General features: G+C 39.1%; 2 protein-coding genes across 3 annotated transcripts in view; one reads left to right on the top strand and one right to left on the bottom strand.

Annotated features, from left to right (window-relative positions):
• Positions 1-10008, bottom strand: part of reep3b (receptor accessory protein 3b) — a 20643-nt gene extending 10635 nt beyond the window's left edge. Inside the window, exons 1-2 of the mRNA XM_008314159.3 lie at positions 9678-10008; positions 2883-2955 (exon numbers count right to left, since the gene is read on the bottom strand). Of these exons, the coding sequence (XP_008312381.1) occupies positions 2883-2955; positions 9678-9709 (105 nt within the window). The 5' untranslated portion in view covers positions 9710-10008. The remainder of the gene's footprint in view (positions 1-2882; positions 2956-9677) is intronic.
• A 4090-nt stretch (positions 10009-14098) lies between these two features.
• jmjd1cb (jumonji domain containing 1Cb) overlaps positions 14099-15677 on the top strand; it is a 90225-nt gene continuing 88646 nt past the window's right edge. For both annotated transcript variants that reach the window (XM_008314158.3, XM_008314157.3), the window contains exon 1: positions 14099-14582. In XM_008314158.3, coding sequence (XP_008312380.1) covers positions 14427-14582 — 156 coding nt within the window. In that variant the 5' untranslated portion in view covers positions 14099-14426. The remainder of the gene's footprint in view (positions 14583-15677) is intronic.

The raw sequence follows: 15677 nt of genomic DNA, 5'->3' as shown, positions 1-15677 counted from the left end.
TGTATGTATGTGTATATATATATATATATATTTGGTTCCTGCTGCTTTCTGTGGTTTCAGCGTTATGAACAAGGGCTGCCAGACTAGCAGGCTGCTGCTAAGACTGGGATCCAGACTGCTCAGCACAGGAGCCCATTTATCTGAAACACAGCAGAGTCAAACAGTATAGCCTGAGGGGTCAGAAGTTTTAACTGCTCTCATTCAGCACTTCATTATTTCGATGTCAGCAGTGAAGAGGTAGCAGAGGGCCAGCCGAGGCTACAGAACACAGCAATGTTAGTTCTCACTGAGTGATGTCCAGTGCTGGTAATGGGATGGAGTGAGAGACGAATGGGATAAATGTATGAAAGAAGTGAGAGGACGTTGTTTGGCTCGTTGGCCCTGCTCTTAACCGGAGGTGAGAGTGAGACACCGACTGAGACACACATCAGTCAGCGTGTACCCACTTGTACTGCACTGACACACGTTCCCACAGAAACACACTGAAGCAATGAAAACAAAATAAAGAGGGCTGGGCCTCTGGAATGAATTTTCAGAGCCAACTCTAGATGAACTGATGTAACCCCTGGCAGGAATTCACTGCAACTTAATCATATAAAAGCAGCCCCTGGCTAGCTCCAGCTGAAGCACTACTCTGTTTAATCAATGTGCTGGGCACTTTCAAATAAAAACCACATACGTGCAAGAGGGTGTGCTTAATGTAAAAGTTCAGTCAGAAGAAAGTGTTCATCAGAGGGTCAGGAGAGGATCCAGGTTTATGTATACTGTAAATGATGCCCCTGCATCAGGAATTCACACCTGATTAAAAACCAGAATCAGTCATCTCAAAATGTATGGACGGTTTTGCATTTTAGTCACACTCTGCAAACATTTTTGGCTCCAACTCTTACATTTGGAACCAGATCAAGACCTGGGCCATCTGGTGGTGGATGAAAAAAACAGGTCAGTAAAGTCTTATTTTCACTCTTTTGTTGACCTGCCTCTAAAATTGAACTTCTGTAACTCCTGCCTCAAGACCGAAGAACACTTACAGGAGATTACATTTGTACATTAAAAGCATTAAATTGGATTGGATTAGGTTAAACATCACTTAACATTTATGTGCAACAAGATGGATGTCCTACCACAGATGCTGTGTTTTCTGAGAGAGCCAACAATGTGACACGTCATGCTGTGATGACGACAGACACACAATTGTTTGTGGAAAAGTAATAGCACTGATCTTTTTCTTGTACACAAAATCAAGTTTAATCCTAACTTAATGATGGGACCCAATCAGGACATAAATGTGGGTTGGCAGCTGTCACGGTTTTCAAATGTCTCCTCAGCTTCAGCCCATTCAGACTGGAACAGTTTTCCAACCTGACAGGGCCAGGAGCAGTACTGAAGGGCTGAATTTAAGGATTGCTTTTAAATAAAATGAAATATGCACAGTGTGAATGTAGCTGCAAGGCAACACCTTTAAAGGCAACAAATATTATTTCAGATAGAACTAACTAATAGAATTCTATCAAAGGGGATTTATCAGGTGGACATCTTCCAAAGTTAATGTTTTTTAAAATAATCCTCCATATGTTCTGGTGTTTTGAAAGGCAGACATACATGAATACATAAGGTCATATAATTTGCACTGCTTCTCTGGATTGCCATGAAATCCAAACAACTCGCCGTACATTTCAGCCAAGCGGAATGTATGGCAGCACTACAAAACCATTTCTAAAGCTTGTAGTGTCCCCTGGAGTTCAGTGGGCTGAAAATTGTGAAATGGAAGAAGCGTGGAACCAGCAGGGCTCTTCCTGGAGTTGGCTGCTGGGAGATGACTAGTCTGAGGAATAAGAATGTCAGCATGTGATACCTCAGCATTTATTGGCATTTGATTCGGTCTGTTTGAAGTATTAGTGATCCTAATTTTAACCTATTTTATCGACTTCCCTGACAGACATTTTTAAGAAAATGTGCCAATCATGTGCTTCCAAAAACACAGTTGCATTACACAACAAATGAAAAGAGAATCTATGAGAACACAGAGAAGGCAAACAGGAGTGAAGCCAGTGTTACTGTTGCAGGCTGCCGGTGCTGTGGTGTTAAAGTAGTATGTGAACGTGTTACTAACTCAGACAGCTGCCATTTCACTCTCAGTGCTATTAGTTTCGTCACCCAGCCTCACCCAGAAAACACATTAATGCTCTTAAACCTATATAAACGTGTACTTAGTGTCAACTTAAAAAAAGCCTGGATAATTGGAAAGAGGGCTGCTGTCACTTTTATCTGAAATCTATATAAACTTTGGAGGATTCAAGATTAAATTGAACCATAAAACATGACTTCAAAAGCTTAAAAGTGCCTCAGCCATCTGACGTAAATACTGCATGAGGGAACGCCAGAGGGAATCCACGAACAGTTTGAACTAATGTGCGGAATTATTTTAGGTTCTACACCATAAACCCCAAAATAGTCCCATTATGGTGTTGTGTATAGTAGTAGTACAGTAGTCAATAAAGAAGACCAGAAGGCATGGGGGGTTGTCCTATCTACACTGGATGTTGCAGAACAACTGCAATAATGTAGCCTAAACCAGTTATCAGTTAACCTAAAGGTTTTAATTATTAATGTCATGACAAAAAAGATAATGTATGAAACGTATCGTGCCGCTGTTAATGTGTTAACACTTAGAAATGCTCAACCCGAGACAAAAGCAAACAAAAAGATCCTTCTTGGAGAAAGGCATCTAAATGTCAAACAATAAATAAGCCAATCAACTAACCTAAGCAATACTGCTCTCAAACTCTGACCTGAATAAGTATTAGTGTTAGTGGTAGTTCATAATGTCCATAAAAAAAGCAAAGGGTTGAACCACTTCCATATGAAAACTTTGTACTTACATATTCCTTGACATTTTTAGTCTTCACTGCTTTGTAAGAGTAGTATGCAGGATACAGAGTCCCGAACACCAGACTGTGGAGACAGAAGACATAAAAGATATTGTTTTTAGAACCGTTACTTTAAATGAAACTACAGTGAAACCTCGAGATACGAGCACCCCGACATACGAGTATTCCAAGATACGAGCAAGCCTTACAGACACTGATGCCAAGTGAGGCCGAGCACTCGGAGCAGCCCACTCCGCCTCACTAGTTCACTTCACGTGTTCGTCAACTTCCGTACACATCTCCCATGTCTTCCGTATTGTGTTCGCGTTATCTACGTGATGTTCTCTCTATTTTGTGCATTACTCTTCATAACAGTGATGAGTCCTAAGAGAGTGAGTGGTAAGGATGGTGGTGAGAAGAAGAAACGCATGATGACCATGGAAATAAAGCATGAAATAAATATGAGCATGGTGCCCACTAAAGAAAGAATACAAATCGAAAAAAGCAAAATAAATAAATAGAAAAGTAAAAAAACAATAAATAACGCATAAGTTAACTTTCTAAATTTATGTAAGTTACGTAGGGTAAGTGTAAGGTATGGTACGGAACTAATTCTAAATTTATGTAAGTTACATAGGGTGAAAGTAAGGTATGGTACGGAATCAAGTGTCTCCGTACGGGCCAACTCTCTTCTCTTCCCTTCCTTCCTTCCTCCCTCCCTCCTCCTCCTCCACACATGCCTCCATTAGCCGCTACTGTACTGTCTGTCTCGAAGTAAGAACTCATAATTAAAACCACATTTTAATTTATATCACAGGATTTCTTATATACTATAATTTATTGTGTGTCTATGTCTCTATAGCAATTAAAAATGTTTTTTCCATTGGTATTAGCTCTAATAAGGGAGTTTAAGGGCTGCACCAAATTTTTTTCTGTTATTTCTTGTGGGAAAAAAATATTTGAGATACGAGCACCCCGAGTTACGAGCTCAGTCCTGAAATGGAATATCCTTGTATCTCGAGGTTCCACTGTACTGTGATGTTCTTTGTACTCATAAACATCTAAACAAAAAAAGCATTATTGTAAGATCTTTGCTGAATGTGACCAGAAATACGGTGTGAATGTGAAAATACACAGAACTGAGGGGAAAAAATACATAGCACATGGATATAGGCTTTAGTGCAATAGCCGTTTAAGTCATGTACCATCAAAGTACATTTGAACCCCCTCCGTTTGTCTCCGCAACTGTGATTTGATTTCCACAGTCACAACAGTTTTCCTGTACACATGTATAATAGGTTACACACGGAAAACAAAAAGGCTGTTCAGTATAATTGTCAATGCAAACTTGAGGTTTACATACAAAATTGCGATTTTCCACTTAAAAGGCAGCATCTGTTGCAGCTCGAACAACCTGGGGACTTATTTATATCCTGCAATGATTTGATGTTGATGTACTGACCCAGAGTTTCAGAAACCACTGGAACACAAGACAATGACTCAATGTTTCCTCAGTAATTTTCTGTAGCAGTGGCTGGGGGTAATGTGACCCTTGGTTTTGTGCCAGATCCACAGCAGCTTTCAATACTCATTTTCACTTGCATACCCAGTATTTGCCGTGTAAAAATAAACATTAATGCTTCAAAATGTAGTAAACTTTGGCTGTGTTTAAACTGTTGAACTGATCAGGACTGTTTTTGATCCCATTGTCAATTTTTCCATTTTTGAAACAGAAGGAACCAATGCATTTCTAAGCAGTTCGAAAGACTTAATAGGTTATAGTTTCATTAAGACCAAGCAACTATTATAAGTACAAGGAGACATCTAAGCACTAAGTACAACTAAAACACAAAGACGACAGAAGGATGAAAAGGTTTACAGCTTGCACCTCCCCATTCAAAAACTAAAACTTTTAATTAATTTTGCATGAAAAGTTAGACTCTTAAAATGTAGCCTACAATGTCTCTGCTGATATGATGTTCTGCTGCCAACAGATTGTCAATAAATGCCCTTTTCTCTGCTTTTGAAAGCTTCACTTGCTGCCAATATTAGTTTCAGTCAATTTTATCTTGTATTGTACTTTCTGACCTTCAATTTTCCAGTGGCACAGTTTATCACTGACATACAGGAGCAGCTTGAACAGTAATGATAAGCTGTGTTTAAGTTTCAAGGATTTTAGTCCATTATGTGACCAACAAATCAAAGAGATAGTGATAAAAGGATTGAGTCAAGAAAAAAAAATATTTAAGTGGGTTCACACTACTCCCACTGTGGGCTTATACGAGCCTTTGTGCTCAGATGCTGCAGTATTCCCCGGCCTAGAAACAGTGTTTTGTTGTGTTACATTGGTGGAGTTTCCCCTCAAGGGAGACTTCGGTGTCAATAAATCCTTAGACCTTATCAGGTCCATGACCAGACTACAACATATCAACCCAATGATGACTCACTTTGACAAACACATTAGTGTCTAAGACAATTAATGCAGCATTTTGGACACTGTAATAATGAAAATGGCATTTGAGCACTCGCTGTTGGAGAGAGAATGAGGCACGTATTTCATGTCACTTAATCTGTCACAATCCAACTACTGCCCATGGGTTTGGGGGCTTTAAGATGGACATATGACAGCAAGGTATGGGCAAAACAAGTAGTTTTATTCAACATACACCTGCAATCCACAGACTGTGAAAGGATACAGCAGAGCATCAGCTTCACTATTCACTTGCAATGAATTTCTTCATGATTAATTTGCGTTAAAAATACATTTATGTGACATAATGTTGACTAATTACCTGGTTGTCACACCCAGTCAGATAATGAATGAAGTATGGGAACTCTCTAACAAGGTGGGGTTTGCATCCACATAGCAGGCACAGAACTATTGCATTGGTTGCAGAAAGAAACTGCATTGTACTCAAAAAGGAGCACAGACCCCTCTGCCTAACATAAACCTATAAGATACGAAGAACAATTTCACACAATAGCAACCAAACATACAGATGCTGACTTTGTGCAGCCTCGTATTCAGACACTCGCCCGCCCAGAGTTCCATGAGCGGTAGGCAAGTTGCCAGCAACCACAGAGGTTTATTTTCCTACTGTTGCTATAGAAACAGCAGAGCTGCCAAAGCTCCAAAATTCCCCATGTCTATATCTCTTTGTTATTTCTGCTCACTCTGCTACATTCACAGCAATGATGGGAACAATACTTCAGAAGACAAAGTATTTTGTGTGTAAATGATCTATTCACCTCTTTCAATGACACATGAAGATGTCTGTATGAATTAATGTTGTCCATCTTGTAGGATAGCATGTGTCAGGACGAGAAAGGGGTTGTCAGTGCAAGTACAAGGATAGTAAATACCAAGTTTGGCTGCATGGGCAACAGTGGCAGGCTGGACACTGTGTGTCCACACTGTGGAATCAGTGCAGTTTCCATTCTCTGGCATGGGTACGGATAATACCGCAACTCCTTGGGGATAATCCAGCCACCATGTTGGGAACCACTGGACTACTAGCAGTTATCAGACAGTGTTTTAGCTCAAGCTGTTTTTAACATAACGTGAGGTTTGGAGGAACCCTCTGAGACCATTAATGCAGACTGAGCTAACCTCAGTTAAAAAGGAATAGAAAAGAAACAGAGACATACCTTGCACTAGCATTGGCAATCTAAAGTCTCCAGCACATGACTTATTTGGTGCCAGGAAAGTATTAAGCCTCACAAGCGTGACCTTTCAATTACTACATCTTTTGACAGTTTTATATTCTTCCATGGTCCTAAATTCCCATCTCTTCCTTTCTTTGCTTCTTGCTTGAAACAAATAGAGACATTTTCCCCATAGAACAAAAGGCACACAAAAGAAACTGGGCATGCAGTAAAATGTTCTTGAAACAATTTAGTGAAAAGCAGGGCCCCTTTTTCATTCCAAAACTACCATCTCTCTATTTCCCTTCTTCTCGTTTCAACACCCTCTCCCCCTCTTTCTCTGTTTGCAGCTGAGAAAATAACCCCATGCTCTTTAGATGGGCTTTGACTCTGAGCTGCAGGTCAATTTCCCCGGTTTCATGACACCATAAACCACCAACAACCAGATGGAGGGAGGAGGAGGAGGACAGGAAGACTAGAGCGATAGAGAGAAAAGGGAGAAAGATTGAGAGAGTTAGAGAGAGAGTTAAAGAGAGAGAGAGAGAGAGAAATAAAAACAGAAATTCACAGAGAGGCAAAGGCAAAGGGGGAAAATAATCTAGTGATCTCCAAGATTCGAGCTCTCACCATCTGGTTTGAGCTTTAGGAATAAGAATTTGATTACACGACTTTTCCCCTAAAAACACAGAGGGAGGATTGTTGAGAGAAATGCTGCTACAGCAAATGGACCTGGTTATAGTCCAGGTCGACTCCTTTCCACAGTCTTTCTTCATAGGGAAATATAGATCATTTAAACTACCATTGCAGTTCTCGGAAATCTAAGTATGTTTAAAAAAGTTTAAGCAATATTTTAATATTTATTTAATAAAATAAAATGAAAAGAATTTCTTCAGCCAAGACTCTTCCATATAATATCAATTGTAAGGTAAAATAGGTAAAATAAAGATCATTTTACTACAACCTGACCTGTCTGTGTCACAGTAATACTGTTCTGTTTTTGGCAGTGTTCATGTATTAGGTTACTTTAGAGTTGTCACATTGATTATCCATTCACTTGATATCAAGGCTAGAAGTACATTGAAGAGGTTTCGCTGATTCCAGAAGTAACTCCATATGACTGCAAGTCTATTGGAAACAGTGCCACTTCTGACTTTAGAGTACAATAACAAAAAAATGTTTCTAAAAATCAATCTGCTAGTTTTAAGCCTTTCTTAAGACAACATTGTGTCTCCTTTTCTTGTCCATTTTAGAATTTAAACAAAATTTTCTGAATTGAACTTCAGTTCTATTTGTAGTTAAATAGAAAACAAAGCGTGGTGAGAGCTAGTTCATGAATGGACAGTGAGATTGAGAGCTGTTCTGTAACTAAGATGACCTGGACCTCGTACGTATATAACTACATACTGTAAATGTAGGTACGTATGTACAAACACAACAGACACTGTCTTTGCTGTGACATTTCGTTTTTAACATGGAGACAAATCATACTCTTGATTCAGCACCTAAGTATTTTTAGAGTAAATATAAACAAGGAACAACTCTCTGCTCCATGATTTATTACTAGTGCTGGAAATAATGCAAGACTGAGGTCCTTTCATGCTCTGTTCCAGCTATGCTTAGAAAAACAGGAACAGACACTGCACAGATCCAAACGTGCACAGATCCTTTTAACTTGTTTGCCTTTCTGACAAGAAGCTGCTGGGTGGAGTGATGGTCTGTTGAACCTGAACATGGTATAGAATGACGAGGCAGCTCTGACATACTTCAGTATCAAAGCAAACTGGCCGCTGCCATAAAAGTATTCAGGTTCGGCTCTGTATCTGCTCGTTTTCATTCCTAAAGCTATGCTCCTGCCAACACTACAGATTCCTTACAAGGAAATAGCCAAAATAATCGTTCTGTCTGGGACATCCCGAATAATTTAACGTCCTTCTTCAGACTTAAAATAGAATCCACACTTTGTATTAAATCTATCCATCTATATTTTCATCCCACGGTGTAAAAGTTGCTGACATAATGTCTAACCTAATATTTTATTATAATATATTTGTTTCTTGCATACTGAATTTCAGAAGATAAACATGAACAGGGTCCACGTCACCTATGCCAGCTTGATAAGGTAAACAACTTGATATAGGAACATGATATTCTATTCCTGCAAAAACAACTCTTGGTGGTTTTGTAAACAACAGCAGACCAACCTGTCAACACTGACCAAAGTGCAACAAGTGACACAGTTATGCACCTTCACATCAAAGCTGCTGGTAGTTAGAGGACTTTCAGACAAGGAAGTTATCCACTAAGAAAGTCTGCATTTGAAAAATGCATGAGGCGTGAGCCTATCTGTTCTCTCTACCACTCCCATCTGCACATTTCACTGCATTCCTATCCTCCATTTCACCTCAAGCATTAGTTGTATAACTGTTGCTCTAGAAACACACTGTACAGACACAAAAGAAAGTTGCAACATGACTAGAAAAGTTATATAAATGTGTGCTGTTCAGTCAATAAATATTGAGCATATATTTTCCCTGCAAGCTGTACTAAACCTGAATCGATGAATTTCTCTGCCTTAACCTCAATTGGTTTATGATGCAGGACAAAGGATAACTAGGCAACGGCGTAACCAAACACATGAATGCACTTGACTCCATTCTTGAGTGCGTCTTTCTCGTGTCCTAACAATGCATGACTTGTCCGCTTATTTAGGGTAGTGCTGGCCATAAATAACCTTACGATGACAGCTGTACCTGACACTCCTTTAGCGACTGAACATGTTAGGGCATGAAAAGGCCTTTAGCAGGACACGTTTATATTGTTCTTGTTGACTCACCAGCAGGAAGCATGTTCATGAGTCATGCCGTAAACAAACCTGTTAGCTTCACATAGACAACAGCAAAGCATCCAACAAGACCAATCTACCTGTACATGACTACATATGTTACAAGAAAGAACATTGATTATTTATATAATTTCAGATCTATCCATTAAGAGTAAATATGCGTTTCAGGATACTAAGATATAAAGTATGGGGCTATTTCTAAGCCACACAACGGTGTTAGCAAGGTAAGCTAACAACGCTAACTCCCTTACAATCTTTCCGATCTCGAAAATTACTGTCTAAGAACCATTTTTCTAATGTTAAATGTTGTCTATACTTACACAACACTTCTGGAAATGATCCAAGACACCATGGCTGTTGTTTTTGTGGTGACTGGCTGTGGCAGCGGAAGGAGACAGTCCCGGTGATAATGTCAAGAGCAATTGCCCGTAACCACGGAGCCCCAACTTCGTAACCCGAAAAACTACGACTACTTTTCCACGGATATCAGGTAAAAGACATGTCTCATTTTTCTATCATTGTAGCTACAACTAGAATGTGTCCAACGTGAGGCCTATTGTTTTGTTGCAGTCACTTAGTCTCTGCAGGTTTCCTCCTCTTCCTTCTCTGTCCAACAGTAACTCCAGTTTCTGGCATCAAAGCTGTCCTGCTCAAATGTCAGTGACGTCAACAGGAAAGAACAGCCTTCCGAAGCTTTAATTGGTCAGTGTAGTCTGTTTACAACAAACAAGAGCTTTGATTGGCTAGTCTTGGGACATCATGTGACTGCCTCACGTAATGAAGGCGATGGAAATTTAAACTCATCGACCTGCTCTGTCATTGGACTGCTGTGGAATCGTGGCGCCTCGCAGCCAACGAGCGAGAGCAGATGAGACTCGGTGGATTTTGCTGCTGTTGTTGAGGAAGACATTCGATTTACATTGATATTATATTTCAATATACCATTATATTTCTATTTTCTATTTTAAGTATATGTTTATGTATATGTGTATAGATTTGCTTGCACAATGCTTATGTATGTGTATGACTGTACATGTGTATGTATATATAGATGTATATGTGTATGTACTGTGTGTGTATATATAATGTATATATGCAGATCTATATCTATGATTAAAATAAAATTTAAATGTGGGCGTATGTACATGTGTATATATGTATATCTATATGTATATATATATATGCATATTTATAACTAATATTCTGTGTATAAATATATTACTAATATCTATCTATCTATCGATCGGATTTCCACATTTTTTGCAGACTACAGTTTCCCTTTAACAATGTTATTGTGTCTGGTTGTTTTCAGCCAATGTGGTTTAAAATAGACTGCTGGTCTGACAGCAGTCACCCTTTAGATAATGTTTTCATCTGTAGAAACGTGATGGTGATGATGATGAAGATGGTAGCCTCAGTAAGGAAAGGCCCTTATGGGAACACTATAAATATGCATATATGTTGTCAGTTACAACTGAATTAACTGAACTTTTTCATTGAATTTCTGCTTAAACTTTTTTTTTCTATTTAATTTTGCATATTAATCAGGAGTCATTTACACCCAAATCTAAACCTTGGATTTAGATTTATTTTTATACACTTACTATATTGTTGATAGTCAATGTGTGAATCATTTTACTGTCATATATAAGACTGCATAAATACAGTGGCTAACATGCTTTATTTTGTGCACAAAACACAAAACAAATGCAGCATATACAATACATTCTGTCTTTATACAATTAAAAAACACAAGTGACTGCGCTCATCAAGTGTTTTCTGGAAAACACTGGAATAAGAAACCAAATACAGTTGACTTTGTTTGTCTTGCTCATTATGCAAAACACACCAGTCCTTAGGATGTAATCATATTCATTACAGGTTTCCATACATGGCATTTGGCAGACACAAACCCCATCTGTGCATTTGTACAAACTCTGTGTGTGAATGCACATCTGTGTGTGTGTGTGTGTGTGTTGATAATCATATGTAAGCACAAAAAACAGGGTTGAACCTGTGCATGTGAAGCTGTCGGAGATGTGCATGTATGCATACACATGCAGTATTGCTTCATTGTCACTGTGTGCATGTGCACATCTGTACATATGTGTGTGTGTGTGTGTGTGTGTGTTTGTGCGCATGTGTGTGTGTAGGAGACAGGGGGGTTGGATTGGATTGCATAGCTACTTGCTATTCATGAAGGCAGCTATTGCGGTGTGCAGCAGTGTGAGGTAGATTCCCACTGGAGCCTCCCTGGTCACACAGCTTGTCTGGGGCAGCACCAGCAGATGAAAACTGAACAGAACACATCTCCTTACAGAGTATCTACCACGGTTATCAGCAGTAGCCTTACAGTAAACAGTATCACACAAGATCATAAGATTGTCAAGATGTTCAAAACATCAATCAATGTTACTTCAAATATAAATGTTTTTCCTTATATAAAAGATATGAAACAAAATAAGCACACTCTGTTCACTTCATCAAATGCATCTGATTAGCTGGTTGTTATAGCAAATAGGTAAACTGTCCTTATACTGTAAGGCAACATATCAAATGCACATGGTAAACACTACCTTCTGTTCAAATCAACCTTCAGAAATGGACAGTGAAGGTTATGTACATGGGATTGTTTTAGGTTCCAAATAGACTGGTTTGAGTATTTCAAACACATTTGATCTTCATGGATTTTTTTATGCACAACCATCTCTGTGTTTACAGAGAAGGATCAAGCAGACATTGTGTAATGAGGACTAGCTTTCTGGTCAAAACATTAGGCCATAGATCAGAGAAGAATAGGCAGCCGGCATTGAGAAAGCATCAGCAACTGTATGATGTTGACACGTGATTATGAATCATTTCCAAAAAAGAATTGCCATTAGAATTATGGTGATTCTGGACGCAACTGGTAGCCTACTGTTTCCCTCCTTAGTGTATGTCACAATGTTTGCTGAGCAGTTTTTATTATTGACTAACCCTAACCTTAAGACCAAATGTGGATGCTTTTGTAGTGTAAACACCCTCCTAAAACATATCAACAATATTTTTTGGTTCTTTTTGAGCAACCAACCAAATAAATGAACATGCATTAAAAAGTTAGTGGTCCAGGAAGCTCCTCTACTACCCACAATGTTGGGATTCAAATCCACGTGTCCCAAGTTAACACAGCTTATGTTGCCCATCACACTCTAGCCGCCTAATGTGTATTCTATAGGTTCAATCATAAAATACATACAGTGTAACAACTGCTCCAAAAGACAGGGACCAGCCTAATATATTTAAATTCACTTAAAGTCTTTAGGTTTAACAAATACACAAGCTCCCATCTCAAAATGTCAGCACGTTGCACAAACCAGCAACTCCATTAGGTTGAAATGTTCAACAAACCAGAACAACAGCATTGAAGAGGTTTTAATGTCTGCCTTTAAAAGTAGAACAGGTATATTTGCCATCCTCACTAACTCATTTAACAGTGTGTAAATTAGATGATTTGTAAATGTTGTACATTTTCACTTCTCCATTTAAACCTGGAGGATTTTCCTGTCACTTGTTTCATTTTTGTATTCTACCATTATTACACCGCAATGCTCAACGACTTTTCTTCTTTCTCTTCCTCTTTCTTGCATTGTACTCTGCCAGACTTTCTTTTGCTCTTTGATTAATCCTCTTCCCTGCATCTCTTCTCAGGTCATTCCATGTCTGAGTTTCTTCATCCTCCTCCTCCTTTCGTGTCCCACCCCAGAGGTCGCTCCAGGCTGATTGCTTTCTACTGGCTTTGCACACAAACACTGTCCTTAAGACCCACTCCGCACATACACGTCTGTAAACATTGTACAATAGTATTGCATGTGAAGTGAAGACACACTCTCGCTTGTGTTGTTCAACTCATCTACTTTGGTCTTGTGCTCACTGATTCTCTTTCTGTCTCACTTCTTTTATGGCCCAGGGCTGGCAAAAACATAAAGAATACAATCCACACTTTTTAATATAACAGACAGACCAGAGTAAAATCATGAATAAACTAAATTAATTACTCTTTTATGGCCATATGGATAACAAATTCTGTCCCATAATGACACACCACCTTCCAAGAGATTACACCTACATTTACACCTAAAATTATGTTAAATTTTTTTTCATTTGACATATTTATTAATGACTTGGTTAAACAAGGCTGATGTTGCATTCTAGCTGCCTTATTTCTTCTTCTTTGGGTTTAAAGCAGTGCTGTATAATTTCAGTTACATTACTGCCACCTACTGGGTCCATTTTATACCCTGGTAGATATTTTGACTCATAAGCAGTCAAATAACTAAAAAAAGAAATGTAGAAAAACAATCCAAGGGTTGCAATCCCTGGTGACCAACAAAGCATTCTGTACAAAGTTCCTGTAACCATAGGAAGTGTTAGATGATTTATTTAAAATGATTGGATGTTTTTTCAAATGAGATGTTTTTTTATACCCTAAATAAATATTAAAATACTTAAGAAAATAAAATAGCAATACTTTCTTTGTATATGATATAAAAACAATGTTTACAACATAAGTCAAACACATACTCGAATATCAGCAGTATTGATATTTAAATAGAATAGCACTTTTGTAATAGCATTTCTATGTTATTATTACACTCGAATTAATTAACAGTTAATTAACGTTTAACTGTTTAAGTGGCAGTTAAACAAGAACGACCAGTCTCTTTGTAAAAATAGTGCATCTGAATGTTTCAATGGAGCGGAGGGAGACACGCGTGTTGCGGCTCCGTGAATGCCATGGGATCCAGCGGAAAGACACGAGTGTGGACGGCGGTGGTGATGCGGTCTAGTGTTCCAGTGTTTTTTTTCAGTAGAGAGAAAGGAGACTGACGCTGGAGCGGGTGGAGACTGCTACACATTTAAATCCCCCGGGTTGCTTTTTCAGCTTTTAACTACAAATAACTTCTCTCTTTTTTTCTTTGTAACATTGGACTTTTCTAGCGCAGATTTAATGTCGTAAATGACAGGTTTGTAGGGGCGTCGTTGTCGGGAAGTTTTTTCGCGGGGGGATTCGTTCGGACCAGCCGAGGACCATGGCAGTCGAGGCTCGGCCGGAGCTGGTCGGGAAGCGGTTCCTCTGTGTCAGCGGGGACAAGCCGCCTGAAATCGGCGACATCGCTCGCTGGCCCTGGAGGTCCGGTGTCATACGAGCCGTAAACCATTGTGACAGCGACAATCCCGACCTGACGGTGAGGAAAAAAGCCGACTTTTTGTCCACCTTCTTCTACTCTGTTACATGCAGAGCAAATGGGAAAAATCAGTGTGGTTGGCGGCTGTGTTGTAGGGTTACCAGGCGGAAATTATTCTGTGGCTTTGTCCTAGTTTGTACAGTAATGAGAACAACCCTGCAATTTACCACATTTTCACGAAAATATTTAAAATTTGGTTGAGTGTACAAGTTCCAGTTGGTTTTTGACCAGTGTGTACGTTAATGGGAGGCAGACTACCAGCAGGGGGTTTATGTATGGGAAGCTATACTACAAGTCTAGACTTTATACTATGTATTAAATACACAAATCTTACCAATTTCACTCTAGAAATTTCTGTTTGTATTTCCTGTATGCTATATTTATGATTACTTGCAGCAAAGGAATAGTGGAGAACAGTGGCTCCATGTTGGAACACTGTGTCTACAATCAGAATCTGTTTTCATTGCCAGGTAGGTATTAACATCCAAAGAATTTGCCTTTTTTACCAATCCCAGGAAAGGGAAGAAAAAAAACTAGAGAAGACTGGGAGTTTATAAAGATTAGCAGATTAGATTAGTAATGACTGTATAATAATCAGCAAAATTTGTATAAACTCAAAGACTTAACATAAAATGAACATCCATGTGGAATAGAACCGTATATGAAAATGTGTGGGATCTGTCATACAGAACAGATGTGCAGATCCATGCACTAGGGATAAAGCAAAGCCTTCTTTTGACAATAATAATCAATTCGCTGATGACAGCCACCTGGGCTTTGAACTGTTACTGTCTGTCATCTGAGGGAGAGCAAGAGAGGCTGTGTTTGTGAAAGCGTGTGTAGGAATTTTGAGTCCCAGCAGCTAAATGCTTTAATCTGCTGTACACTGCAAATCAGCTGACAGAGGTAAGGTTGACTCCTGTAGATTTACCAAACCCCCGCACTACAGCCCTTTCTTCACATGTTGAACTAATCTCTGTTACCTTGGGTCATTGGTCACAATCTTCGTTTATTTGCACGGTGATCGACCACAAAGGACCGTCTGCCAGTGTTTTCCAGGCAGACAGTTACGATCAGCCACCTCTCTGTGTCTTA

The sequence above is a fragment of the Cynoglossus semilaevis genome, chromosome 8, assembly GCF_000523025.1.
Source record: "Cynoglossus semilaevis isolate Cse_v1.0 chromosome 8, Cse_v1.0, whole genome shotgun sequence".
Taxonomy (NCBI): domain Eukaryota; kingdom Metazoa; phylum Chordata; class Actinopteri; order Pleuronectiformes; family Cynoglossidae; genus Cynoglossus; species Cynoglossus semilaevis.
Note: the sequence above shows the minus strand (reverse complement) of the source record. Positions and strands in the feature narration are given on the sequence as shown.